The following is a 27,851-nucleotide window of genomic DNA, read 5'->3' on the forward strand; positions in this document are numbered from 1 at the left end:
TGTTGAGGAAGGTTTCTTGAACATAATGCTAAGTGTGATATCCTCACTGGACCTCCATAAAGAATATCGCAGTTGGATAGAACTCTTATTGTGGGCAGATGAGAGTAAATATCATCATAAGAAGTTTTTTGTTTTTTTACCAAAACGGGTGGTGGGTGCTGGGTGGGAGTTTTTTGGGGGGCATTGCTGGAAATGTTTGCAAAAAATGGTCGGTCATTTTGGCCCAGGCAGCCCTAGTATGGAACACAATATGGAACCAAGAGTGAATCCTATATGCTAATAGCAGACTCATTTTCCAAGTACCGTAGGAAGTAACAGCAGCCTCAGAAACCCCAAGCTTTGAAGAAGTACCAAAAATCTTTGGCCAAAATGTGGGGGGGGGGGAGCAACCCTCCTCAAAACAGCCCAGTGAGGACTGAGCATGCTCAATGGCTGACTGTTTTGGGGGGATGGGGAAGGGCAATGGAATGGAGTTAGTGGGAAAGGGTATGGCTGGCTGAAGCCCTGAACAGGAACACTTTATGCTGCAATATTTTGTTGCAATTCCCAATTTTTCATTTCTTTCCTTTCAGGTAAATAACTTTGATATCAGCAATGTCTCCCACAACCATGCCAGGGCCATCCTTTCCCAGCCTTGCACAGTGCTACACCTCACCGTACTCCGGGAGAGGCGGTTTGGAAGCCGAACACACAACCACAGCGACAGCCCTCCCCATCGGGAGGACAGTTTCCATGTGACCCTGCACAAACGCGATTCCAACGAACAGCTGGGCATTAAGTTGGTGCGCAGAACAGACGAGCCGGGGGTATTTATCCTTGACCTTTTGGAAGGGGGCTTGGCTGCTCAGGATGGCCGGCTCTGTAGCAACGACAAAGTGTTGGCAATCAACGGGCACGACCTGAAGCATGGCACACCTGAACTGGCTGCTCAGATTATCCAGGTAAATTTAAGTTGAATCCATAGGGTAGGAATGCAGCCCCAATTGTCTCCTAGATATCACAGTCACAAATATTGTACATCAGGGGTGGGCAAACATGTGGCCCTCCAGATGTTTTAGAGATGATGGGAGTTTTAGGCCAACACTTCTGGACAGCCACAAGTGCGTGCAAGCTGTAAATTCCAGTTAAGTCAAACTTTACCAGAGAGAGAGAGAGAGAGTATGGATAGAGGAACGCCATCTCAGACTAACAGGTAGGATGGGAGAACAAGCAATATTTGAGTGAGTTCCCCATTTTCCACCTCCATGTTCATCTCACCTCATTCTCGTACCTGAACACAGGCACCTTTTCTTTTTTTAAAATACGAAAAGTTCACACTGTTCTAAGCATGCACCCCAAATGTGCATTCCTCCCCCATAAGGTAAAGCAGGTTTTGGGATGGGATGGGGGTGGTGTATCCGTACCTGTGGAAGTGCGCACGTTTGGACGTGAACGGAAGCTCAGGAAATTGCGAGTGTTTCCCAAAAGTGACGTTCCTCCTTGCCTTCGCATTCAGGGTTGCAAACGGGACATCTTCACATGATTTGCGAACAGTTACAAAATTTTCATACATCACCACTCACAGGACAAGCTCTTTAGAGTGCTGGACCAATTGGTGTCCCCTTGGACCCTTATTTGTGCAGTGAAGGCTGGCTTCCATATTAAGCTTGTATGTTGCAAGCACTTCCTGGGGATCATTTTGTTGTTAAGGAAGAAGTTTGTTTTGTTTCACTATGGAGGAAAAGCATGAGTTTGCCAGCATAGTCTTGGGCTGTCCCCAGGCATTAGATTTTAGGACTAGATGGTCCAGTGGATGGTCCATTATACACTTGGTATAAGTGTACGGTCCATTATAGATGGTCCATTATACACTTGGTATAATTAAGTTTCCCCCAACCTGGCACCCACTTGGTGTGCTGGACTACAAGTCTCAGCTTCCCCTGGCCAGCCAGCAGCTTTTTCTGTCTCCTTAAAGACAATCGATCCAGTTCTTTTGATAGGCAGTGGCCACAGCCTACAGCTTGGGGAAACGTATCATCCCCATCTCGACGCTGAAGAACTGGAAATTCTCCCCGATGATGATGGTAATGGTGGTGGTGGTGGTGGTGATGAAGATGATGAAGATGATGATGATATTGTGAACCAACAGAACTTGACCAAGAATGATCTAGCCCCACAAGCTGAAGAACTGTGGAGGTGCCCTCTAGAATTACAAAACAAGAAGGCACTCCAGACATCCTCTGTGTCATTGCATTGGCATCTGGGACAACCTCTTGCTTTGTGTCTGGAAGGGCTCCTGTCAGGCGCAAAAGCAGCATATGAGGAACCACTTGGCACAGGGCTGCAAAAAATCAGGGCAGGGGTTTGCTGTACCCTGCTGGCTGCCAGTTGGTGTTTCCTATATTTCAGTGCTGGGCCACTTGCGGTCTTACATATATTTTGGCCTTCAACTCCCATGATTCAATACTATTGGCTATGCTGGCTAGTGCTGCTGGGAATTGTAGGCCAAAACACATGGAGGCCACCCCTGCTGTATTTGAAAATAAGTTGACCCATGGGGAGAGTCTGGGGCAGAGCTGGGGAACCCTCTAGCTGGCAATGAATGATCATCCTTCACCATTGCCCAAGCTAGCTGGGGCTGATGGGAAGTGAGGTCCAACAACATCTAGAGGGCTCCCTTTCCCCCCAGCCTGGACTAAAGGGTTGAGAGAGGGATGAAGGAGAAGAGGGGAGAAGAGAATGTTAAAATACGGGACTCAAAGAAATAAACCCATTAGCCTGTGCTTGGAGGGAGGCCTCCCCCCGCAAAAAGCTATAAATATGTTTCTGCTGACTTCACACCCCTTGCTAGGCAGTCCACATTCCTCAGTGCCATCTCATCTCCTTGATTACAATTTCACACACGTTTATTATCTCAGTTTCAATAGGAAAGCAATCCTGAACAGGGCATCTTGTGGCATGCAAGATAAAACAGGGTTATTTTCCCGCTTCGGGGGGAACGGCTGTAACATCCAGAAGTCTAGCCGTGCAGTCTTGCAGCTATGATAAATCACATTCAGAAATACTAAAATTATGCAAAGACATTGTGCCCTTGTCCATTCTTTGATTAACTCCCATTATACTCTTGTCAACCAGAGGAGAACCTCTCAGTTTCTCCCCCTTTTTTCCATCCTGTAAGGAAAGTATTATAGCAGACATCCTTCTTTCCTTTACCACGTTGTATTTGAATGCCAATTCTCAGAGCAGGAATTCTGTGCATAAACAATTACTACTTATGTGTTCCTCCTATAGATGTAGATATATATGACAGTGGGGAGTTAATAGATTCTCATCATAAATCATTATAGTTCTGGCCGACAGTGCAATAGTTTAAGACGCCTGGGACTCCGACACATTCACTCATCACCATGTCCAGGCTGTGTCCAGCAACGAAATGCGATGCCTCTTCTAGGAAGCTGCCTTTTATAACAAACAGGTCCGACTATTTGCCGTCCAGCCCAGTATTGTCTGTTGGCCCAGGGTTTGAGGCAGAGGTCTTTTCCTTCGCTTGCTAGGTGGGATCCTTTTAACTGGAGATGGAGATGGTAGGGATTGAACCTGAGATCTTCTGCATGCCAAGCAGGTGCTCTGCATGCTGAGTTGTGGTCTTTTATCCACACTTCTTCTACCCACAGCTACCATCTGATGGGAAAGCGACCCCACAGCGCTTGGCAGTTGATATATTTGATGACCAAAAGGAATGTTTCCCAGGCAAGTTTGAAGGGAGAAGGAGTTTGCCTTTCCCTATGGGGGAGACAACCTGGTGCCCTCTAGATGTTTGGGCCTACAGCTTCCATCATCCCCAACCATTGGCTGTGCTGGCTGGGGCTGATGGGTTATGCTTCAAAACATCTGGAGGACACCACACTGCCTACCTTTCTAGGACACAGAATGGTCCCCTCACTTGCATCATCCAGACTCAGACATGCTCTATAGCATCCATCTACTACCTGGTGCCCTCCAGAGGTTTTGGCCTACAAATCCCATCATCCCTGACTATTGGCTGAGCTGGCTGGGGCTGATGGAAGGTGTAGGCAAAAACATCTGGAGGGGCCCAGATTGGGGGGTGGGGCATATTTTTAACTCTGCTTGAGGTCCTTGCAGTCTTACCTATCTTACAATGTTGCTGTGTACATGCAAGGGGACAATTCCCATGTATGTCACAATTCCCATGTATGATTTTTAAAAGTGCCCCCCTCCACAAGACATGTTGACAAGGTTTATGTATGGGTGTACCTATGTGCATACTATGCCGGTTCTCCAAGCTTCATCCTTCTTAGGGCTGTTTTACACCAACCTTCCCAACTGAGCGCCCTCCAGATCTGTTGGACTGCAATTCTCATCAGCCCCAGACAACGTGGGCACTGGCAACAGATGATGAGCATTGTAGTCGGATACTTTTGGAGGTTATGAGGTTGGGGAAGGCTGCTCTACAGGTTGCCTGAGATAGATAGATAGATAGATAGAGGATGTCACTATCTATCAAAGGCACACCTTATGTGCCTTTGATAGGCTTCTATCCTTCCTATGTGCTTTAGACACGCTTCTATCTTCATGTGCCTTAGATGGGCTTCTATCCTTTTCATGTGCCTTAGATGGGCTTCTGTCCTTCCTATGTCCCTTAGATGTGCTCCTGTTTTTCCTGTGTCCCTTAGATGTGCTTCTATCCTTCCCATGTGCCTTATAACGCATGTGCTGCTATTGCGCTTCCTCCTTGGTGACTCTTTGCTCCCATGTGTAATGTGTAACACTACTTTTTTGTGTCAGAACTCTCAGCTGTATGGAGCATCTCAAGGTCACTGCTAGCTGTTCCTGAACAGTTCTGGTACTGCTTCAGAAACATCATGTCCTTTTCTTGTGAGCTTCGTAGGAAAAGAGGTGCCTTTGGTAGAGCTAGGAAAGAGGGCCAAGAAGACCTTCTCAGGTCAAACCTGCAGCAGTAAAGCGGGTCTGGCCAGAGGAGAATGATCTGGGCAGGCTCAGTCGACTAGGGTGACCATATGGAAAGGAGGACAGGGTTCCTGTATCTTTAGCAGTTGCATTGAAAAGGGAATTTCAGCAGGTGTCTGCCTGCAGCACCTGGTGAAATTCCCTCTTTATCACAACAGTTAAAGCTGCAGGAGCCCTGCCCTTAGAGTGACCAGATACAAAAGAGGGCAGGGCTCCTGCAGCTTTAACAGTTGTGATGAAGAGGGAATTTCACCAGGTGCTGCATTTCACCAGGCCCTGTCCTCCTTTCCATATGGTCACTCTTCTCAGTCCCCTTCCCTCCAAAAGCAGCAGAGGGCTGCCAGAAGACTAAAAGCAGCAGCAGCCTGCTCACGTTTTTATATTTAGTGTTTTATTTTTAAAATGTCTATGCAACATTTCTAGAAATCTAAAATAGCCATTTACCAAAAGATGTACTAAATCTGCGTGATAGCGTTAAATGGATGCTTGAATATCAGCTACATGGGGACACCAATGTGCCACCTGACAGACTCCCTGAGTGGATAGGGAGACATTTTTCTCCCTCTCCTGTAATACTAGAACTCAGTGTCATCCCATGAAGATGATTGGTGGGAGGTTCAGGACAGATAAAAGGAAGCACTTCTTCACATAGCACATAGTTAAACTATGGAACTCACTACCACAAGATGTAGTGATGGCCACCAGTTTGGATGGCTTTAAAAGGGGGTTGGATAAACTCCTGGAGGCAAAGGCTATCAATGGCTACTAGCCCTGGTGGTTATGTGCTACCTACAGTATCCAAGGCAGTAAGCTGGTGTGCTCCAGTTGGGAGGGAACATGGGTGGGAGGGTAATATTGCACTATGTCCTGCTTTGTAGGTTCCTGGTTGGCCACTGTGTGTTGGACTAGATGGACCCTCGGTCTGATCCAGCAGGGATCTTCTTACGTTCTTATGTACCCACTGACCTAAAAAGATTGGAGACCCCTGGCCTAAAGCCTGAAAATGTCTGCAGCAAGAACTGTGTAAATTCATAATTAAAAATGGTGGTTTCCTTAATGTGTTGAATGTGTTCCAGCTTTGGAATGTGTGGGTTATTATTACCTGTAGAATTAAGCTTGCAGAATATTTTGAATGTGCTTGGTTCTCAGAGGTGATTGGCATACACTCGATCATGTTCATTGCAGCCCCCCAACACACACGCCCCGTTTGTGTTTTATGTGTATTCTGCAGGCTAGTGGAGAGAGAGTAAGCCTAGCCATTTCCCGGCCCGCCAAGTCACAGATTGTGAGCATTCTCAGAGACGGAGGAATTCACCCCATCAGCCAACATCTATCTCATCAACTGTATCACAGCAACAGGCCCAGCCCACATAAGGTAAAGTTGATGGTGTTGGCCTTCGCTATAAGGGGGAGAAGTTGGTTTGGTTCGTATTTTCAGGAGAACCTAACTAATTTGTACTCTCTGAACCAACATGAAAACTGAAAGGCTGTTATCCTAGAGTATCGACATTTGTGCCAGTTGTGCCATGCAATTCTCCAATCAAGAAATGTGTATTAAAACAGCCATTCAAGAAAATGTGTACATTAGTGAAAATAGCTGTCAAAAATGCATTGCCTTAGGGGGGGAAATTGCTTGCAAAAGGGCATACAAAAATGTGTATATTAACAGAAATGTGCACAACTGAAATTGACAGATTCGCCCATCCTTAGTTTGCTGACCACTGAAAGAAAGAAATTGTGTCCAGTCATCACTAGCAGGGTTAGGCCCACCAGCTGTGTAGGTGTCGTTAGTTGCTCAGGAAGGTACGTCTCCGTCAGTGGATGGCATGGCTATTCCTGTGAACAATTGAATGGCACCTGTCAATCACATTGGAGATCAATATTCTCGGCACTGCGAAAATTGCTATGCATCACGAAAAGTGCTGTGCGCATGGAGTGGACTGCAACAACCAACATTGCAGTGTATAATTTTGCAGCAAAAAGTTGTGCTGAATGCTTGAGCGTGGTTCAAAACCCCACTTTCTGAAAGGAAATGGTTGGAGTGACACTGCGCTGTTGCTCAACCCAGCTAAAAGGAGAGGGTGCACCAACAGTTTGCATTTCCCAGGAAGGCGCTCAATATCGTGATTCTTTTTGGGAAATGGGGAGGAGGAGGAGACGGAGACCAATGTGGCTTTCCAACCCAACCGGACTTGACTGTATACCTAAAATCCCAGTTTTCCTTTCCTCTGGCAGGACCTTTCCCAGTGCGTGACTTGCCAAGAGAAGCACATCACCGTGAAGAAGGAGCCCCACGAATCCCTTGGCATGACGGTAGCAGGAGGACGAGGCAGCAAAAGTGGGGAGTTGCCAATATTCGTGACGAGCGTGCAACCTCACGGCTGCCTGGCGAGGGACGGCAGGATCAAAAGAGGTGGGAGCGGAATGGATCCTTGAGGCAGCATGTCGGCTTGCATCTTGTGCAAGCGTGCAGGGGAGCTCTGTTCATCTCTTACGGCTCCCACTTCATTTCAATGGAGAAGTTCATAGTGAAGTTCATAGTGCCTTTCATAGACCCTTCCCCAGCCTGACACCTTCCAAGTGTGTCAGACTACAACTCCCATCATCTCCATCCAGCATGGCTGATGGTGGGTGCTGTAGTCCAAAACATCTGGGTTGGGGAAGCCTGCCTTAATATCATTTTTGTGCAAAAACCAAATATGTCCTTTGTACGTACAAGATACTGTACAGCAGGGGACAGGGCAGAAGGTCGATTGACCTCTACTGGTACATCTTTGGGAGATTTTGCCTTTCCAAGTGAGTGCTGTGCCCTTCTAAAGCACACGGGCATACTCATGGCTGTTCATATTGGGAGGACAGGGGGACAACTTTTCCTTGAAGCCCCCACCCCAAAGGGCCACATCCTTGGACTCAAGCATATTACACAAAGATAAGAAAATGTACCTGGCAACGTATACATTTGCACAGGGGAAACTCACAGGCTTCTGAAGCAGCTAACGTGTGACGGGATTTTTTTTTTTTTTTGTCCGCTTACTTTTTAATCCAGGCGATGTGCTCATGAATATTAATGGCATTGACCTGACCAACCTAAGCCACAGCGAGGCAGTGGCCATGCTCAAAGCCAGCGCGGCCTCCTCAGTTGTGGCCCTTAAAGCTTTGGAGGTCCAGATTGCAGAAGAGCAGCCCCAGGCCAACGATGAGCAGCCGAGCACCATCAGTGAGAATGAGTACGATGCAAGCTGGTCACCGTCTTGGGTGATGTGGCTGGGACTTCCGAGGTAAACATCTGTGTCTTTGCTTGTGGTCTTCAGGAGCTCTTGCCTTTCTGCTTGGGCAGGCCTCTGAAGAGCCTTCCAGCAAGCTGCTTAAATCACCGGAACCAACCTTTAGCAAGCTTTCCTCAAGTCCTGAGCATGGCCTAGTGCCATTCTACTATGTACTAGAGTACTTCTTCAACTTCCCTCCATGACTTTGTCTGGTTTTTCCATCTTGTATACCAGGGCTGGGCAACATGCAGCTGCTGCTGGAGCCCCTGCAATGAGGGGGGAAAAGTTGGTTTTATTTTGTTAGGAGTCATAATTTAAAAAAAACCAATTCTTTTAAGAAAAGGTTTTGGTACGAGACAATGGTGTCTGTAGCAGCTACAGAGTGCCAAAAGGTTCAAATGTAGCTTGCTTGCAAGCTAAACTTGACACTTTTAGTGCTCAGGAGCTGCTGTGGACACCATTTTTAATTTTATAATGTATAATATTAAAATACTACAGTATAGTATATTATCATCATCATCATCATCATTATTATTGGTGCATAGATGGGATTCAGCCTGTAGGGGCGGTCGTGGGGGAGGTCCGGGGTTGGGGGGCGAGAATGGACCATGGAACTCCTGCAATTTGTCATCCCTGTTGCACGCTGAACTGGTGAGTAGGCAGCAGGATTTCACAGAAGAACCAGGGCAAGAGTTGGGTCGGACATTTAACTGCACAAAACAGATCTGGCCAACGTTGTCCAATAATGGCAAAGTCTTTTGAAACCATTAACTTCATTAGAACAGCAAAGGAGGAGCTTTATTTATCAGCCGGCTTGATACTTATACTAATTAAAAAAACGCAAGTTAATTAGCTGTTATTGTGAAACAATTAAATTAACTTTTTTTTTAAAAAAAAATGTAACATATTATTATATTGAATGGTTGTTAGGTTTCCATTAAGCAGATCCCTGCTGTTCTTGTCTTTAGGTTTAATCCTAGAACACCAGGGGCAGCCTAGAGTTACAATTTATTTTAAGCAAAAAGAAAAGAAATTTAAACACAAATAAAGCGAAGTAACTGTGGGTTACAGCTGTTGGTTAAAGGTTGGTTACAGCAAAGATTAAAATAAGAGCCAGTTTTTAAAGTTGTAAAGCCAAGCTGCCATCTAAGAAGTAATATTTTTGGCTTTGTGGAATAATTATGGTCAAGTAAAAGATGGTCAGTTAATTAAGATTTCCTTAGTCTGCAGGTGCCCGACCTAACAAAGGATGGAAATGGAGACTAGGGCCCTGTCTTCATGGCAGCGAGTTGGCTCTGCCTTTCCCCCAAACCCAAGGGTTTTACTTAGCGGGGTGGCAGCAGGATTACCCGAGAGGGCATGAGGTTACTGCCGATCATCTGAGTACCAGAACCGCCCCCGCCCTCTTCCTGGTGGAAGGCGACCAATCACCCGTTGCCTTCCACCGGGACTGTCCCCTGATCGACCCTGGAGCGAGGTCAGATGGCGGAAGGGCAGGACTGACCTCGCTCCCACTGAAAAAGTCGGGTTAGGTCCCTACCTTTTTCAAAGGGTAGCTTCATGGGAAGGCCTCTTGGTGGCTGCAAATCTGCAGCTGCATCATATAAGTGACAGAATGCAAATTCGCAGCCCCTGTGGGGCATTCCTTAGTTTGGCCAGGCATGAATTAAGAGGCAGTTTCTGGTTTAATAATACAGTATGTGTGTGTGTGTGTGTGTGTGTGTGTGTGTGTGTGTGTGTGTGTGTGTATGTATACGGCAGTGTTTGTTGTAAGCCTGTTGGAGTGCCTGTTACTAGGAATGTGGGTTATCCGCTTTATATAGCTTTACCTTCTTTTTCCACAGCTGCTTGCACAGCTGCCATGATGTGGTGCTACGGAGGAGCAATTTAGCAAGCTGGGGCTTTAGCATTGTTGGGGGCTACGAGGAGAACCACACAAACCAGCCTTTCTTCATAAAAACGATTGTTCTGGGAACACCAGCCTATTTCGATGGAAGGCTCAAGTAAGCTTTTCAGCTTCTCCCTTTTACACTTCTTTAAAACAGGGAGGGGCTATAGCCAGGGTTTGCGTGCGGTTTTGCAAATTCAGTGCCAAGACCATGTAATAATAATAATAATAATAATAATAATAATAATAATAATAATAATAATAATAATTTATTTCTTATCCCTCTCTTCATTTTGATCAAGGTGGGGAACAACAGTAAGTATAAAACACATAAAATACTGATTAAAAACATAGTATACATTGTTAAAACTTCCTTAAAAAAAACACCCTAAAAGCATCCTAAAAGCATCCAAAAATTCTACTGGATATCTGTATGCTCTGAAGGTATTAGCCTGCATACTGATGATGTAAACAAGGTTATTTTGCATGTCCCACCCACACTACCCCCTTTCCTTTGGTACGATGTATTCACTGTTCAAAATCTAGATGAATATCTTATATATCCAGATGATATAGATACAGATGAAACCATTCACCCAGCAGAGGGTGAATTTAGGCTTTGATAATCAGCAAGGAAGCTGGAAATAGCAGCCTTTTTAAAGAAGGTGTGTGTGTGGGGGGGGGGATTTAATTAATAGCTTGAGCACATTTTTAAAAAACGTCTTCTCACTTAGCAGAGATTCTGGAGCATGAAGCAAGGACCATTGGGCTTAAGGCTGGAATCCAACCTAGTAAATTACTTAGGCCTGTGGGTGCTCAGGATCCACAACCCTCTTCACTCACAGAAGGGATTGGTCCATTGTGATTTTCTGCCAGTCTGAATAGTGGCCTTGCCACTAGTCCACGTCTATTCTGCCCTTTCTCCAAAGACTTTCATACATGGTTCTCTCTCTCCCATCTCCTTTGTCCTTAGGGATTAGACAACCTTTTGAGGTAGGCTAGGCTGAGGTCACATGGCATGCCTTGTGGCTGAGCTGGCATTTGAACCTGGGTCTAAGTCCAACATTAAAAACACTGGGGGAATGACACCAATCAAGCTTCCCTCCCAATCTGCAAGCAAACCCCAAATGCTATTTTGGGCTATGTTAATAGAAGTATAGTTTCCAAATCGCACAAGGTACTGGTTCCCCTGTATTCAGCACTGGTTAGGCCTCATCTTGAGTACTGTGTCCAGTTCTGGGCATCACACTTCAAGAAGGATGCAGGCAAGCTGGAGGGAGTTCAGAGGAGAGCAACAAGGATGATCAGGGGTCCGTAAACAAAGCCCTATGAGGAGAGACTGAAAGAACTGGGCATGTTTAGCCTTTAGCAGAGAAAGCTGAGGGGAGACATGATAGCACTTGAAAGGTTGTCACACAGAGGAGGGCCAGGATCTCTTCTCGATCCTCCCAGAGTGCAGGACACGGAATAATGGGCTCAAGTTACAGGAAGTCAGATTCCGGCTAGACATCAGGAAAAACTTCCTGACTGTTAGAGCAATACGAAAATGGAACTAGTTACCTAGGGAGGTTGTGAGCTCTCCCACACTAGAGGCATTCAAGAGACAGCTGGACAGCCATCTGTGAGGTAGGCTTTAAGGTGGATTCCTGCATTGAGCAGGGGGTTGGACTCGATGACCTCATAGGCCCCTTCCAACTTTACTATTCTTTGATTCTGTGAAAATTGGGAGCATTTCAGCTATTTTGGGGGAAGTTGAAATTCACCCCTAGGTTCAGCGTTGTGGTAGGGGCAGTTTTTAAAGAGACTTTTTTTCTGCCACTGCCACAGGGAACTCCTAAGAACATAAGAAGAGCCATGCTGGATGAAAACAAAGGTCTATCTTGTTCAGCATTCAGTTCACAGAATTTTCGCCTTTATCGTTGCATTAACGGGGCCTTTATGGCCTCCACTGATGCAAAGGGGGGGGGGGAGTGCGTAATTTCCGGAGCCTCCAGAAATTGTGCAGTTGCCCCCCTCCCCCCCACGCATCAGTGGCGGTCGCCATTGAGGCAAGGGCAGAAATATGCAACTTCGGCAGCGAGGGTGGGCAGACACCGAGTGCTCGCCAAGCCTCAGAAGAGGCTCACGCAGCTCGATGCGCGACATGACAGCAACCGGGCGAGCGTCCGCTGAGGCGGGCCCAGGTGACTCCACCCAGCCCTAACTGCCACTTGCTCCAAATGTCTAACCCTCCCTGGCTTCTCTCACTCTCGGTTTCTCTCCTTCAGATGCGGCGATATGATTGTTGCGGTCAACGGACTTTCCACTGTGGGCATGAGCCATTCAGCGCTGGTTCCTATGTTGAAGGAACAAAGAAACAAAGTGACATTGACAGTTATCTGCTGGCCAGGAAGTCTTGTATAGACAGGAAACGAAAAACACCAGTTTGGTTCAAGCAGCTTATTTTTTCTAAATGGCTGGTTCAAAACCTTCAAGCGAGCTGTGTTTTCTTTCTCCTTCCCCTGCCCCCCTTTTCTACTACTGATGCAGCTGGTAATAAGCTGGGCCAAAAACTGCTACCTTCAGAACTGGGTTGGGGGTGGGGAGGATGGGTGGGTGGGGAGGTTCTCAGCCTCAGCGTTTGTATCTTCCCATCTTGAAAGAACCATTTCTGTCATGTTTGTTGTGTTTTTACTTTTCGTTTTTCACAAGTTTGCACCTGAACATCCATTTGCACACACACTTTAGGAGATTGGGATGCTTACCAAGGCCGACTTCTCCCCAGCCAAGCGTAGTAGTGCTTATTTGCACGTAACCAGCATGTGAAATGTCTTGATCCCTGGGCGGTTTGGTGCTGCTCCAAATGTACACACAAGATCTGGGGGGTGGGGAAGGGGGAGGTTAACAGCAACTGTCCTGTAAGGGTAGCTCCACACACCCATATATAATAGGGTACCTCTTCTTTAAGGGACTTTCTGCTTTGCTTGCAGGTTGGCAGACACCCCTGCAACGTCTGAAAGCACCCCTCCCCGTAGTTAAAGTGTGCTCCTGATTGTCACTGCTTCTCCAGAAAGGGCTCCTACAAGTTGGCCCTGTGTCTCACAGTCTCTGGCGGAGGGCTGTGCAATTCCTTTCGTGAGGGTTGCCACCTAGAAGCTGCAGGGAACAGTTCCACGGGGCACCCAGTTGTTGCAGGCGAGAGGAGCACACGACGGGGATCCCTCCCCCTTGTCTGGGAAGACTCCATGCCAGTGCCGGCTGCCTCTGCCAGGAAATGCAGCGCGGGCACAAACGTTTTTCACACGAGGTGGTGCCGGCAGACTATAGAGCGCTATGGGTGTTCTGCCACCAAAGCTAGCAGGTTGCACAGTGTGCTTGTAGTGTGTCGGTCTGCTCCTAGTTACATGGAATGAGCGGTCCCAGATTTCTTTGGCCAACATGGCAATCGCTTGCGAGAGCAACCCTCTGTGCCATTCAGTTGTCACATGGGGAGGAGCCCCGAGGCTTTGACTGCACAAGCATTGCAGCATCAGGCACATGCCAGTGCGCAGCCAACCTGTGAGCTCTGCACCGTGTCATGGACGGTTTCAGATCCATAGCAATTGCACATTCTACATGCATAATCTGCACTGAGCTACGGACAAGGTTGTGTATCCTCTGTGATAGAGAAAATTGAAATCCTGTAACCTGAATAAATTATGAAAACGTGCAATTTCGTCTGTATTTTGCATAATTTATTCTGCTTGCGTAGTTGTAGGATATGAAATGGAGCCATGAAGTCCCAGACCCTTGCCACGGCAAGTTCTGCTCCGCACCCCTCTGACTTCCAAGATTTCACTAGACATTGGTGAACACCTGTTCAGATTTATGTCTTCAGCCAAAAGGGCTAGAAACTTACTTTTTTTCTTTAAATGAAAGCTGAGACCCTGACAATGTTAAACTCTGTGCCAAACACCAATGTCCACTCAATACATTTCAGTCACTATGTAAGTGGCTGTCCTCATCGGTCTATTCCACACCTCACGATTCCTGATTTAAGAAGTACAGGATATACGGCAACCCTCCATCCTATATTGGACATATAGAATTGGATCAACTGTGCTGGTGCAAGTGGACTTTTTCACTCCCTCCTTCTCACAGCCCACCCTCCAGCCCCCATGAAAAAGCTACACAGAGAGTCAGGAGACACTGCTGAATGGGGTGAGCTGGGGCAGGAGGATCTCAAAAAAATGGCTGGAGGGACCTTATGCCAGAGAAACCTTTCTTCTCACAGAAGGTCCCTTCCTGTTCCAAAACACAGATTCTGGATTCCAACTTACAGTTTTGTAGGCATAGCCTAAATTTTTCCAAGCAAGCGGTATCCTGGCAAAATCAGCCACTTCTCTTATGTTTTTAATATCCCATATATATCAAAGACTAAGTGATCATCTAGGTACAGTCAGTTTCCTTTTCCACAGAAGGAGCTTTGACAACAGAGATCCTGCTAGATGTATCTTTGTGTTACCCTTAACACAATTTTTTTAAAAAGGTCACTCATTTATGAACAATCTTCATATTCACTTGCTGTGTTGTTTCATAACCTTCCAAGCGTCTTGTCTTTTTTTGTAAGAAATCATTTACATCTCATAGTTTTATTTGCAGCCATTTGTGTTCATTAAGTAGGACAAAAGCCTGGATTTTTTTTTTTAATGAAGTGCAATAATTGGACTATTTCTTAGAAAACTATTTCGTGTATGAAGTGGTTTGTACCCTACAAAAAACACGTTGATACAATGCTGGCAACCATAAAAATAAATAAATTGGGTGATGACCTTTGATTGATCTGCAATGTTAGCATTTAACTGATATTACTGTTCCAAAGTGAATGTTTACTATGTAAGAATTTTGATGAATCTTTTTTTTCTAAAAGCAAACAAACATTTTTACAGTTTATACTGCAGCTGTCTGTAGCTCTCTCGAGTGTATCATATGCAAAATCCAAGAAGTAATTTAAGAAAAGGAAAAGGCTGTTGCTAGGCATGCTACATGTCAATTTCAGGAAGCCCAAAGGAGAGAAACTCTGTCGTGTTCGTGGAATAATTTTCTTGGTTAATCACCTGTCATTGAGCTGACGGCAGCTAGCTAGTTTTATACGTAGACTTGCGTTTACATTTCTAAGCTAAACCGATAACACCACACATGTTTTAGTTGGTCTGTGACTTGGGACAGAATCGGTATCCTTTTGTAAGGCACTCAAAATGTTTGCTGTCAACAGGATCCTAACTTCTACCTGAGGTTATGTCTACTTGAAAATCCATCCGAGTTCCAAATGGTCGAGCGGTTTTTTTGAGTGATCTCTGTACTATAAGGCTACTATTAATGATCAGAGAATGTATTTCAATACCTACTATGACACCTATCCATTGTGGGCATGAGCTTTTCTTTTCTTTTTTTCTCCTCCACCCCCTCCACTCCAACCTTAGAAGTTATGTGATACAGGATATTACAGCATGTCATGTGTTTTTTTTAAGTACTTTTGCTCAAAATAAAGCAACCAGCCTTTGTTTTTGTATTTAATGGTTCACAGCAAATATAAAGGTTTTTTCTTCTTCTTCTATGTATAATATGAAGCTTTTTGCTTTCATACTGTAGACCCATACAGTATATTACTGTGTTACGATTATCCATTTGGGAAGCGAATGTTCAGAGTCCAGTCAGACTTCCTGTGGGCTCTCTGAGGTGTACATGGGCCAGGATCCAAAGAGCTACTTAGGCTTGCACAAGGGAGGGTGCTAGCCCTGTGGGATGATGTCCCCACACACACACACACTTTTTGAACTCCCATGCTTTATCCCAAACTGCTTTGGAGATCCCTTTTGGTTCCAAAAGCAAATTGCCGTGGTGAATGTAAGAAGATGCTACTGCTGCAAAGCTTTCCAACGGTTTTGTCTGGTTCGTTTTGGGATACCAGATGTGGGGGATTCAATGTAAGGCCGAAGTCTGTGAAGGCTCCCTCCACAGAAAGGATTGCAGAACTCCCGGAATGCAGGAACCTGCAACCACAGCAAAACAGAGGATTGATGGTGTGAGGAGGGCATAGCTATGGATGAGAGAATGCTGGTCTGCCAGGGGCATTGCTAGGTCTGGGCCCCCAACTCCGGATCTATTCCCGAGAGACCTGAGTGCCCAATGGTTCCAATGGAAGGCTGTTGCTTTTTCTTAGCTTAATTGCCATGCAGGTGGTGATTGTCAAAGGGGATTGCAGCCAGGGAAAGAAGGGTTAACTCTCCCCTCCTTTCCCACATGCTGCAACACCTCCCCTGACTCGAAAAAATAAGTTATTTCTATGCATGGCAATTATGCTTAGAAGAAACTTCTCCATTGGTTTGGGATTATCTAGGACAGGATACAAATTAACTGAGGAGTATTTTGATATTATTTGGATGAGAAATTAATTGGCTGGCTTTGTCTCCTGTGATATTTAAACAAATCCTAGTCATTATTTGCACATTCGCATACAAAAAGCAACATATGTGAATTTTATGCAGATTTTATTTGTGTCCTGTGGACCTGGGCCCTAAATCTTCCAAGTGCCTAGGAATGCAGTGTGACGTCATAAAAACTGGCACACTAACATCACGGTTACCATCGTCACTATGGAGAGGTACAGAGGTACAAATGTTTGAGATCAGAGTAAAACTCACTTTTGTACTGTGGTATACAGCGCAAGAATAAGTTTCTTCTGATCCCCCACCTTGAAAAGGGAGGATAACCTTTTAGTATAGCAATGCAACACTTTGTAAATAAAGTGGATTGCATATTATTGCAGGTTACGGTAAACACCAGTGGGAATCTTAGTGCTGCTTTCAGCACAAACCATTTGAAATGGCATCACATTGAATTCCCAGGCAAAATTAAATGACTTTTTTTTTGTTGTTGTTCTGAATACACGATCCAGCAGTTGCAAGCAGCACTACAGACGCTTTGTCCTTAGGGGACTAGTGCTGTTGATCACAATCTCCACTAATAGAAACTTGATCACAGTGGATTCATCTTCACTTGCCCTATTCCACTCCCCACCCCCCCCACCCCACATATCTTATTTTCCTTTCTATAATATTGTAGTTTATATGATTGGGTTTGTTCTTCTGTGCCTTCTGTCTTAACTTATTTCAAGCAATGAAATCCAATGGTGTGGTAGTAACTGAAGGATAAGAGAAATAAAAATCGGTTCTCCCCCTTTGTAGTGGTGCATGTTTTTGGCTTCTGCGTTTTGTCTTTTCTGTATAGCGATGTGTAGTTTTCTCATCAGTGAACCAAGCTGGTGATGCTCAGTAATGGTGGCCTCTATAATCTTAGCCTGGTTTCCTGCTATCCCTATTATCTATCACTTCCAGCTATGACACTTTTTATTGTATGAATTGGTCACAAAAACCATTTATCGTCACAAAAACCCAGTGAGGCTAAGAGAGGTCTTTTCCTTCCACTCCTTCTCTCTTCTTGTATACTTAAAGAGTGTGCAGCAGACTCCCCATGTGGGCAGTGCAAGTCACAGCAAGAATGAGAATGGCACTTTGCAGTTCCGCTTCCATGAGCAGGATGTGCTCCTAAACCGGAGAGCTCAGCTCATGGAGGCTGATCTGCGGAATTCCATGTGACCTCTGCTCTGACGTTTATACACTCACATGAATAAAGCACTCCCAGTTCCTACAGCATTACGCTCTACTTTTCAGCTCAATCATGTGTGCAGGGACCAAAGAACATGTGATGCCAGAGATCAGTGATCACATCTCCTGACTTTGACTTGTGGCCTTAAAAGTAACCACTGTGTTTAGGGAAGGGGTCTTGGATCAGGGCCACCACACAGGGCTGCAGAGCTTCAACCCTCTCCTAAGTCCTCCCTGCTCTCCTGAAGCTGCTATTAGTCCCAGTGGTGATGGTGGGGGGAAGACGGGTCTACATATTGTGCCTCTCTTTCTCTTGTTATAGTAGGGGGGCTGTGGTCCTCCAGATGTTGTTGGATGGTCACCCCACCATCCCTAAACATTAACCATGCTGGCTGGGGCTGATGGAAGTTGGGAGTCAAACAGTATCTGGAGGACCACCAATTCCCCATGCCTGCCATAGGGGGAAGGTCAACCCACCCATCCCAGTTGGGGCCACGGTCCTGTTCCACACTAGGCCTCTTTCTTCTCCCCTTCCTCTCCCCATGGCTTCTTTTTAAGGCTGAAATGATGGATTTCCTCCCTGTGCCAACATTGGCCTTAAGACAGGAACATAAGAGCAAAAGAGCAGCTGTGCTGGATCAGACCACAGCCCATCTAGTCCAGTGTTTTATTGACACAATGGCCAGCCACTGCCTGTGGAAAACAAATAAATAGGACATGAGCGCAACAGCAGCCTCCCAACTGTGTACCTCAGCAACTGCTGTATATATAGGCACGTTGTGTCTGATCCTGGAGGTAACACGTAGCCACAGGATTATTAGCCATTGATAGCCTTCTCCTCCAAGAATCCAATCCTCTTTTAAAGCCATCAAAAATTGGTGGCGATCATCACTATCTCTAGTTTAGCTACATGCTGTGCAAACAAGTATTTCCTTTTATCTGTCCTGAATCTCCCACGAATGAGCTTCATGGGATGATCTTGTGTGCTAGGATTATGAGAGAGGGAGAAAAATGTCTCCCTACCCACTTTCTCCACACCAGGCATAAATATGTACACCTCTATCTTACTTGCCCTTTTTCTAAGCCAGACAGTTTTAGATATTGTAACTTTTCCTCATAGAGGAGTTACTCCAGCCTCACCTTGCCCTTTTCTGCATTTTTTTTAACTCTACAATGTCCTTTTTACGGTACAATGCCCAGAACTGCACCCAGTATTCCAAGTGTGGTTGGACAATAGATTTGTATAAGGGCAGTAAGATATTAGCAGTTTTATTTTTGATTGTTTTCCTAATTACGCGTAATATAGCAGTCTTAGTGGAGATAATAATACTACCCTTTAGAGCTGCTTTCCCCAACTTGGTGCCCTCCAGATATGTTGGACTGCTACAATACCATGTTGCAATAGCCATGCTGGCTGGGAATGATGGGTGTTGTAGTCCAAAAAGTCTGGAGAGCACCAGGTTGAGGAAGGCTGCTTTAAAAGGTTCAGAGCCCATATACATCATCACAATAAGTCTGCAAACAGCCCTTCTGTTCCCTATTATTGTGTCCATACTGATGTTTTAAGCTTGAAGAAATATTGGCTTGCAATAGTGAATTGCAACTCCCATCATCTCTCACCATTGGCTATGCTGGCTAGGGGTAATGGGAGTTGTAGGACTATACTTTCTCCACCCCGAACCTAACCGCTCAGAGAGCTTTGGCTATTGGGTGATATAAAAATGCAATAAATAAATATTTTTATTATTATTATTAAATTTTATTTTTATTTAAAGTGATACAAAAATAAGGAATGAATACAAACAACCCCCTAACAATTAATATCAAACCAACAGTTATGTGAATATGTATAATATACAAAAAGGGGAAAAAATAAAAGTTGATTGATACAACTTCTAGGGGAAGGAAGCTTAATCAAAATAGAGAGAGAAAAATATAAAGGAAGAGAGACCCCCCCCCCAAAAAAAAGGAAAGGAAGAAAGATAACCCCAAATAATAAATAAATAAATAAATAAAATGAATTAATGGAGGAGAGAAAATTGGAGGCAAAAGAAGGCCTGGATCACATTCACAAACCCTGATCAGAGCCAGGTTTACTCAGAGGGAAATCCAATTTATTTCAGACTCATTCTCAAACAAGTCTGCTTCAGATTTTGGGCTTAGTTGCTCTTCTGTTCCACTCATGCAACAACCCCCCAGAGCAGCTAGCTCATTCAATGCTGCTTCTCACAGGAGAGCATCCAGGAAAGATTTTAGTTTATATCCACTTGGTAAACACATCTTAAGTAATGCATCAGAACACCCAAGTGTCAGCTGTTTTGGCCACCAAGTTCTCTGAAAATAAGGGACACAGAATAATGGTTTCCCTAAGCAATCATAGGCAGTTTAGTTTTTCTTTTTTTAAAGCACTTTTGTGACTCAATGCAAAGCAATAAAGCAAAATTTGAAGGTTAAACTTGCATGCATGCAACATCCCTCATTATCAAGAAATAAAGAGAAAACATGCAAGCTTGTCAATTAATTCAATCAATGAATTAATTGCTTACTTACACCTACAATATTATAAGATAGAAATAGAAAACAAATGTAACATTTAGTAGCAACAATTGCAACAATAAGAGAACCAGAGTGTTGGATTGGGAGTCAGGAGATCCGAGTTCTAGTCTCCACTTGGCCATGGAAACCCACTGGGTGACTCTGGACCAGACTCTCAGCCTAACCTACCTCACAAGATTGTCATGAGGATAAAATAGAGAGGAGGAGGATTACATATGCTGCTTGAGTTTCTCGAAGGAAAAAAGGTGGTATATAAATGTAATAAATAAATAAATAAATAAAATGTAATGCTGAGGAGGACCTCTGCCCACCCACCCCGGATCAGTTGATTTGGGAGACCTCAACATCTATGTCAAGTCTACCTTGTCAGGGCAGCTCAGGCTATCATAGCTGCCTTGACAACCATGGGGTTGTCCAAGTTTGTCATTGGCCCAACATAGATCTTGTTGGCAAGTCAAGAGTAGGGGCGTACAGATTTTGTTCAATCTGTTCTGTCCGTTTCACAGATCATCAGGTGTCTCTCATTCCATCATCTGTTCATTGGCAGTATCAGAATTTTCTCAATTTCCCAAACTTGCATTCATGTTGGAAAGTGTGCATTTGCACAAATGGCAGGTGCACAAACCCCCACCCCCAAATCTGCAGTTTCATTCTTTGGTCTATAAAGGAAAATGCACAGTTTCAGTTGGTGGGTTGTCCCCTCCCTCATTTTTAAAAGACTATATTTGCATAAAATTCCAGAAAGTAAAGAAATGGTTCGCAATCCTGAAGAATCTGAGCTACCTGGCAAAAAGAATCCATGGCTCGGATTGATAGAAATCTGTTGCAGATTTCTTTGATATTCCTAGTCAAGATCTGTTATTGGCAGGTCTTGACTTGGTGTTGATACCTGGGTGGGACAACAGCCGGCTGTGAAGAGATTTTGTTGAACACCATTGTCATGATCAGATCATGTCCTGGCAAGTTCGGACCATTTCCACGGCGTCACTCCGCCTCTGCCCTCATCGCTTCAGCTGAGTTTAGGATTGCAGCCTAAAAGAATATGCAAGAGTTCTTCAGTAGGGATGTCCACCCTCCCATCCTCCACAGAATTGCTTCTTTTGCTCGCTGCCACATGATATGTAATTACCGTAATGAGCAAGTTCCTTGTTTTCCTGCATCAAATATAGGAATGTGTGCATCTGCTAAGGTTTAATTACTCACCCCATTTCATTAAGTAAAAGCACAGCAGAACTGCTGCTGCAGCAGACGGATCTTTCAAAGTGCCTCAAACAGCGGTTTCCTTCACCACCTTGGAAGCGCATCACCCACTGCCACCAGGGGGCTGTCTTGCCGATGGTGCATTGGTGCTGTGAGCCCTCACATTTCCACATTCGTGCTCCTTCGCATTGTCCCCACACGAAGGAGCGAGTTTGTATCAGTGGGAGGGGGGAGCTGCTCTGCTGTGCAAGGCAACAAGGAGCTCTGGGACAACCAACCAGGGCAAGATCTGCCTGTCCCGCAGGAAAATGGAGATCAGTGAAACCATTTCTGCTGGGTGTTCCTTTCCCCTGCCCTGCCAGCAGCACCCTCAAGGCCTGTGCGCCAGCAATGAGTGGAACGTCTCCACCGGGAAAGGGATGGACCTTCAGCCAATTGGAGAGCGATCAAAAAGGGCTCCACCGGTCCTGTTTGCTCATTGTTGCGGCCACAGGGGCGTGGAGGCGTTCCAGTGGCCATTCGGCCCACACCCTCGCCCTTGTCCCGGCCAACAACAACCAATCAGGGGTCGCCATTGGCTGGGCCACGCCAGCGCCTTGCTCACAGCAAAATGTCAAGCTAAGTCACCGACTTTTTTAAACTGGAGCTGCAGGGGAATTCCCTGGGATGTCTCCATGATGGCTGCTGCGTCATATAAATGATACGGCGCCACTGTGAATCCATGCTGGGGCTTTCCCCTCATCAAGACAAGCCCTGGGACAATGCAGAAAAGCCACTTCAATAGCATCCGTGATAGGTGTTCATACTACAGGGAAGCCTTTTCCACAGGAACTACTGGGCTGTGCATTGAGCCCCCGATCCACTTTGGAGCCCGATCCAGACCTTCCAAATTGGGCCGGATCCACCTAGGACCGATCCTGACCTCCCCCGATCTGCCTTAGACCCAGTTCTGAGGCGAGATTCGGAAGCCTGAATTTTTTCCAACAGACTTGCATTGGAAAAGAAAAACACCTATAACTTTTTTTTATTTTTCAAGATACACTCATGTAACTGGGCACCATGATAGCTTCTAAATAGATCCTTAGTCATGCCAATGTTGAAGCAAATTGGATCATCCTCTGATTTTTAGGGAATTTTTAAAGTTTCCCCCATTTACAAAACTGCATTTATCTCTGTCATTTTTCAAGATACACAGATGTAACTGGGCACCATGATAGCTTCTACATAGGACCTTATGCATGCTGACTTTGAAGCAAATTGGATCATCCCCTGATTTTTAGGGAATTTTTAAAGATTTAACCCTCAACCATTCCCCCGATTTACAAAACTGCATTCATCTCTGTCATTTTTCAAGTCACACACATGTATCTGGGCACCATGATAGCTTCCACATAGGACCTTATGCAAGCCAACTTTGAAGCAAATCGGATCATGCCCTGATTTTTAGCGATATTATAAAGTTAAACCTCAACCACAATCTCCCTCAGAAATAAAATGTGTATTGGAAGGAGCTAATCGAAAGTGCATCTCAGGACAACACTAGCGCTTCAAAGGGAACACAGTGCCATTTCCATTTTAAGGGACAACATCAGGGGTCAGCATCTCAGGGCACATGCAATGGCTCCCAGTCCTGAATATGCACACACAATACACCGCACCCCATGGCACTGTCTCTGCTTGCTATTGCTGCCTGTTCACCTGTCCTCTCTAAGTGTATGAGCAGGGCCAACAGTAAGGGGAAGGAATGGCAGCCTCCACTTGCCTTGCCCTCTATGCCTAGGCAATGATGTAGACTGAGCCCAGAAGGAAAGGGCAGTGTAAAGAAGCGATGGTGACAGCAGTGGTGTAGTGGAGCCAGGGCTCACAGAGACACAGCACCAGCACTTTTATATCAGCAGGGACACTAATGACATCTGCACACACACACACACACACACCCTCAGATCCCCTGATCCTTCTGACCTGAGCTATGGGCACGGCCATGATGAGCACTTGCACTTCAGGATTGACCACTGTACCACTGGGTGACAGTAGCAAGGAGGTGCCACACTAGGAGGGCATCTGGAGCCAACACTGCCCAGTGTTATGCGGATAGAGCGTTGGGCTTGGATCTGGGAAATCTGGGTTCAGTATTCTATGGGTACCTTTGGACAAGTCACTATTTTACAACCTAACCCACCCACAGGTTCTTCTGAGGTTAAGAACATAAGAACATAAGAAGTGCCCTGCTGGATCAGATCAAGGGTCCATCTAGTCCAGCACTTGGTTCACACAGTGGCCAACCAGCCATCGGCCAGGGATGAACAAGCAGGACATGGTGCAACAGCACCCTCCCACCCATGTTCCCCAGCAACTGGTGCACACAGGCTTACTGCCTCGAGTACTGGAGATAGCACACAACTATCAGGGCTAGTAGCCATTGATAGTCTTTGCCTTCAGGAATTTATCCAACCCCCTTTTAAAGCCATCCAAATTGGTGGCCATCACTACATCCTGTGGTAGTGAGTTCCATAATTTAACTATGAGGTTAATGCCATATATGTTGAAGGCTGAAATATACAAATGTGATTAGTTATTATTTGGTCCTCATTTCCAAATAAATGTGTTTCGGATTGAGAGGCAAATATAACCACTGTTTTAAACTGTGTGTAGATGTGCATCAGATACCTGTTTGTTTTGCAACATTGGAGATTTAGATCATACTGAGCGAAGCTCTTTTCATTTGTATTTTACGGAGGCTTTCATAATTACACGCCTTATGATGATGCTAAATGTAATTCTGATCATGCCCTTCTAAAAATGCATCAGATTAAAAGCTTTTACGGACTCTTTAGGCCATGGGCCTGCAATTACAGAAAATGAACTGCATTTTAGCTTTCCATTGAAATTAATAACAGCACTTCTCCAATTGACTCAGTCAGTAGTTAATGGAATAAACTGCATATTTCTCTACAATATGGTTTTAAAGCCATTTGAGGTAGAGTCTGTGTTTCAAATGGGATAATAATTCACACAGTACAAACTCTTCTCTGGGGCAGATTTTGTAGAATCCCAAATGTGTCCTGATTTTAAGATGTAATGGTTTGACAATCATTAACTGTTTGAATGTGATCTCCTTACTCTCTGCAGTTTGGAATGGTGCCCTTTATACAAGTCGAAATGCAAAAAGGAAACTAAATCAAACAGTTACATCCAGATTTAGTCATACTTAAAGAATACCCACTGAAAACAATGGGACTTAAATTAGTAATGACAAACATAAGTCCTATTGATTTCAATGGGTCTGCACTAAGTATGACTAAATCTGGATCCAACCCAAAGAGTAGATAATGCTGTAGAATGTAAGCTAGAATTTTTCATCTAACAATTCTATACTTTATCATGTTTCTTAATGCAAAATCATGTATACAACCTCTAATTAACTGGTGTGTCTCTTAGTCATACTACGCATCTAGTGGGCTCCATCACACCTATTTTTTTCCTTTGGTTTGTCTCTGAGTTTTTTACCTCTGTTTCATAAGCGCTGCAAGGTCTCCTTCACACACAGTACCTTTCACATGGGTTTTCGCTTGTTTTCTTTTCCATTCCACCCTGCCCCTTCTCCTTCCTCCTCCAGTTCATTGGTTGTGGTACTCTGATGGGCGTGAGCTCTTCCCCCACCCACCCCGCTCTGGCTTTGTCATCTAGCAATTACTTTTAAGGTTTCATCTGTGCTCCATTTCAGTGGGCAATGGGGGACGGGGCGGTTGGAGCACTAAAAAGTCCATTCAACTACTAACAAGTCCCTACGAAGACTGCGCTGGAGGAGGAGAACTGCCTCGCCCTCCCCTTTTGTCATCAAGACTCCATTAGCACACGCCCCCAACAAAAGATAAAACAAGAGGGGAAAATAATCCAGACTTTCCCCGCACCAAAATAAAACACAACAAGGGGGAGAAGGGGTGAGATGAGTGCAGGACAGGGACGACATCATATGAGTACCATGGTGCTAATCCACATACCAGGTATGGCGAGTGTGCAATAAATCACTGGTGTAATGGAGCTCAGTGTCTCCTTTTCTCTGTAGAGGTTGCATATATACTGTAAGACAAGCCTGCACAACCTGACTGAATGTGATGAACCTGGTTTAGGCTACGCTGGCCATGGTGATTAAAGTCTGGTCAGCTAAGCCTTACTGTCTTCCATTTTAAATGGTCAAAATTTCATTTGGTGAGCCAGAAAAGCTAGTCTGCCTCAAGTTTTATAGGTTGGATCCAGATTTAGTCATAGAGTAGACCCACTGAAATCTATCAGACGTAAATTAGTTATGACTAACATAAGACCCATTGATTTCACTGGGTCTACTCTCACTAAATCTGGATGCAACCTTATATATATGAGTTATCTGTCACTAGACAACAGTATCTATCTGCCCACCCTTTCAATCCTGCCTAGTTAATGGTTGCCCAGTCACCATAGGTATAATCTGAAAGAATGTCCTCAGACTATCCTGAGGTCATATAAATTTAAAATTAACTCCCTCCAGATTGAGGGTCCACATTTATAGTGTAATCCTATATCTGTCTACTCAAAAGTAGGCCCCATTGAATTCAAAGGGGCTTACTCTCAGCCAGGTAAGTGTGCATAGGATTGCAGCATTAGAGTACTTGATTCGAATCAATCTTTATTAGCATGGAAAATGAAAACCTCACTTTAGAACAAGTTTCCCTGACGGGCTAGCCTTATCTCTTGCAGTCTCTGTGGTTGGTATTGAGTAGAAACATAGAGTTGGAAAGGAACCCAATGGCCATCTAATACAAGGACAATGCAGAAAAGCCACTTCAATTGCATCCCTGATAGGTATTCGTCTACTTCAAAAACGAAGACCAGAGTCCACAACCTTCAAAGCAGTCTGTTTCATTCTTAAATAGCTCATAGAGAAGGAGGGGAGGGGCCAAGGCTGTTTCAAGCAGCAGGCTTTACTGTGCTCATTACAGTGTGAACTTAAGAAGTGCCATGTTGGATTAAAACAAAGTCCTATCTGGTCCAGGACTCTGTTCCTACAGTGGCCAAGTAGATGCCTATTGGAAGCCCACAGCAACTGATATGAATGGTGGGGAGGGGGGGATATTGTATGTATATTTGGTGTGTGTGTGTGTGTGTGTGTGTTGGTTACCAAGTTCTGAAAGAAATGTGGAATAACTATTCTTCCAGGATGAGTTTTTGTTTATTGAGTTCTATCCCCAATCAAACTTTTACAGATGTATGCTGAAGCTGAGGGAACTGGTTTTCCTAATGGAAATGCTGACAGACCTTTACTTATAGAGCTATAGAGAGTGGCCCTGTAATTATTCAATTGCCTAATTCCATTTATCTTACATGAACCATTATGGGCTGCTGACATCCTGCAGCTTCCATAGCACAATGCATAACCGAGTCTAATGGACTGTAGGCAAAGTCAGTTAAATGGAATAAGGTTTGTGCCTTATTCTCAAAAGCTATTATTTTATAAATGAAGGCAGGTGGATGCATTTACATTATTAGGATAAATATTTATGAACTGTATCTCTGATACCCTGCATTACCAAAGCATTACCTTCCATATTTTTTTAAAAAAATAGATATACAAAGAACAATCCACTCCTGAGTGTATTTTGATTACTGTATTGATTGTGGTGTTCCTTACACAAAGCCACAATATAGCATGCTCCTAGAAATGAACGCTTGCTATTCTTTCCATTTAATGTCCTGCCTCTTATGCAAGCACAAAAAGAGTTATTGAGAAACAAAGATTGAAAACAGGCAAGTTGCAACTGTGGGGAGTTTTTTCTTAAATCTAATCTCACAGCAGTCACTTGCCATTTCTATTTTCAAGCAAGTATAGAAATATTTAAACAAATATTATTAACATATTGTCACTATGTAGGTCCCAAGCATGGGGGAAGTGGGTGGGTGGAGTGGGGGGTGGACTAAAAAGGTACACTTTACTGAGGCCCAGAGATCCAGGGCTCCCTCCTGAGGCTGCAGCACCAATTTTTATTTATTTTATTTTATTTATTTATTTATTTATTTATTTATTTATTTTATTAAATTTATATACTGCCCCATAGCCGAAGCTCTCTGGGCGGTTTACAAAAGTTAAAAAACAGTGGACATTAAAAAGGGGGTGGGGGGTGAGGGAGAAATGAAACTAAATTGTAATTCATCTTTTATATTGATAGTAACATATTTCCCTGTATATGTACCTCTTGCCCAAATTTTGTGAAGTATGTTGGAGCCAATCAGAAGCAGAATTGGCACAGAACAATCAACTTTTGTAAAACGCCCAGAGAGCTTTGGCTATGGGGCGGTATATAAATGCAATAAAAT

The 27,851-nt window shown here is 44.6% G+C and overlaps 1 protein-coding gene across 2 annotated transcripts in view; it reads left to right on the plus strand.

Annotated features, from left to right (window-relative positions):
* Window positions 1-12,684, plus strand: part of LNX2 (ligand of numb-protein X 2) — a 102,617-nt gene extending 89,933 nt beyond the window's left edge. For both annotated transcript variants that reach the window (XM_063127812.1, XM_063127811.1), the window contains exons 5-10: window positions 573-941; window positions 6,200-6,343; window positions 7,204-7,381; window positions 8,015-8,246; window positions 10,079-10,237; window positions 12,390-12,684. In XM_063127812.1, the coding sequence (XP_062983882.1) occupies window positions 573-941; window positions 6,200-6,343; window positions 7,204-7,381; window positions 8,015-8,246; window positions 10,079-10,237; window positions 12,390-12,525 (1,218 nt within the window). In that variant the 3' untranslated portion in view covers window positions 12,526-12,684. The remainder of the gene's footprint in view (window positions 1-572; window positions 942-6,199; window positions 6,344-7,203; window positions 7,382-8,014; window positions 8,247-10,078; window positions 10,238-12,389) is intronic.
* The last annotated feature ends 15,167 nt before the right edge of the window (window positions 12,685-27,851 follow it).

Source organism: Elgaria multicarinata, chromosome 5 (assembly GCF_023053635.1).
Source record: "Elgaria multicarinata webbii isolate HBS135686 ecotype San Diego chromosome 5, rElgMul1.1.pri, whole genome shotgun sequence".
Lineage (NCBI taxonomy): Eukaryota > Metazoa > Chordata > Lepidosauria > Squamata > Anguidae > Elgaria > Elgaria multicarinata.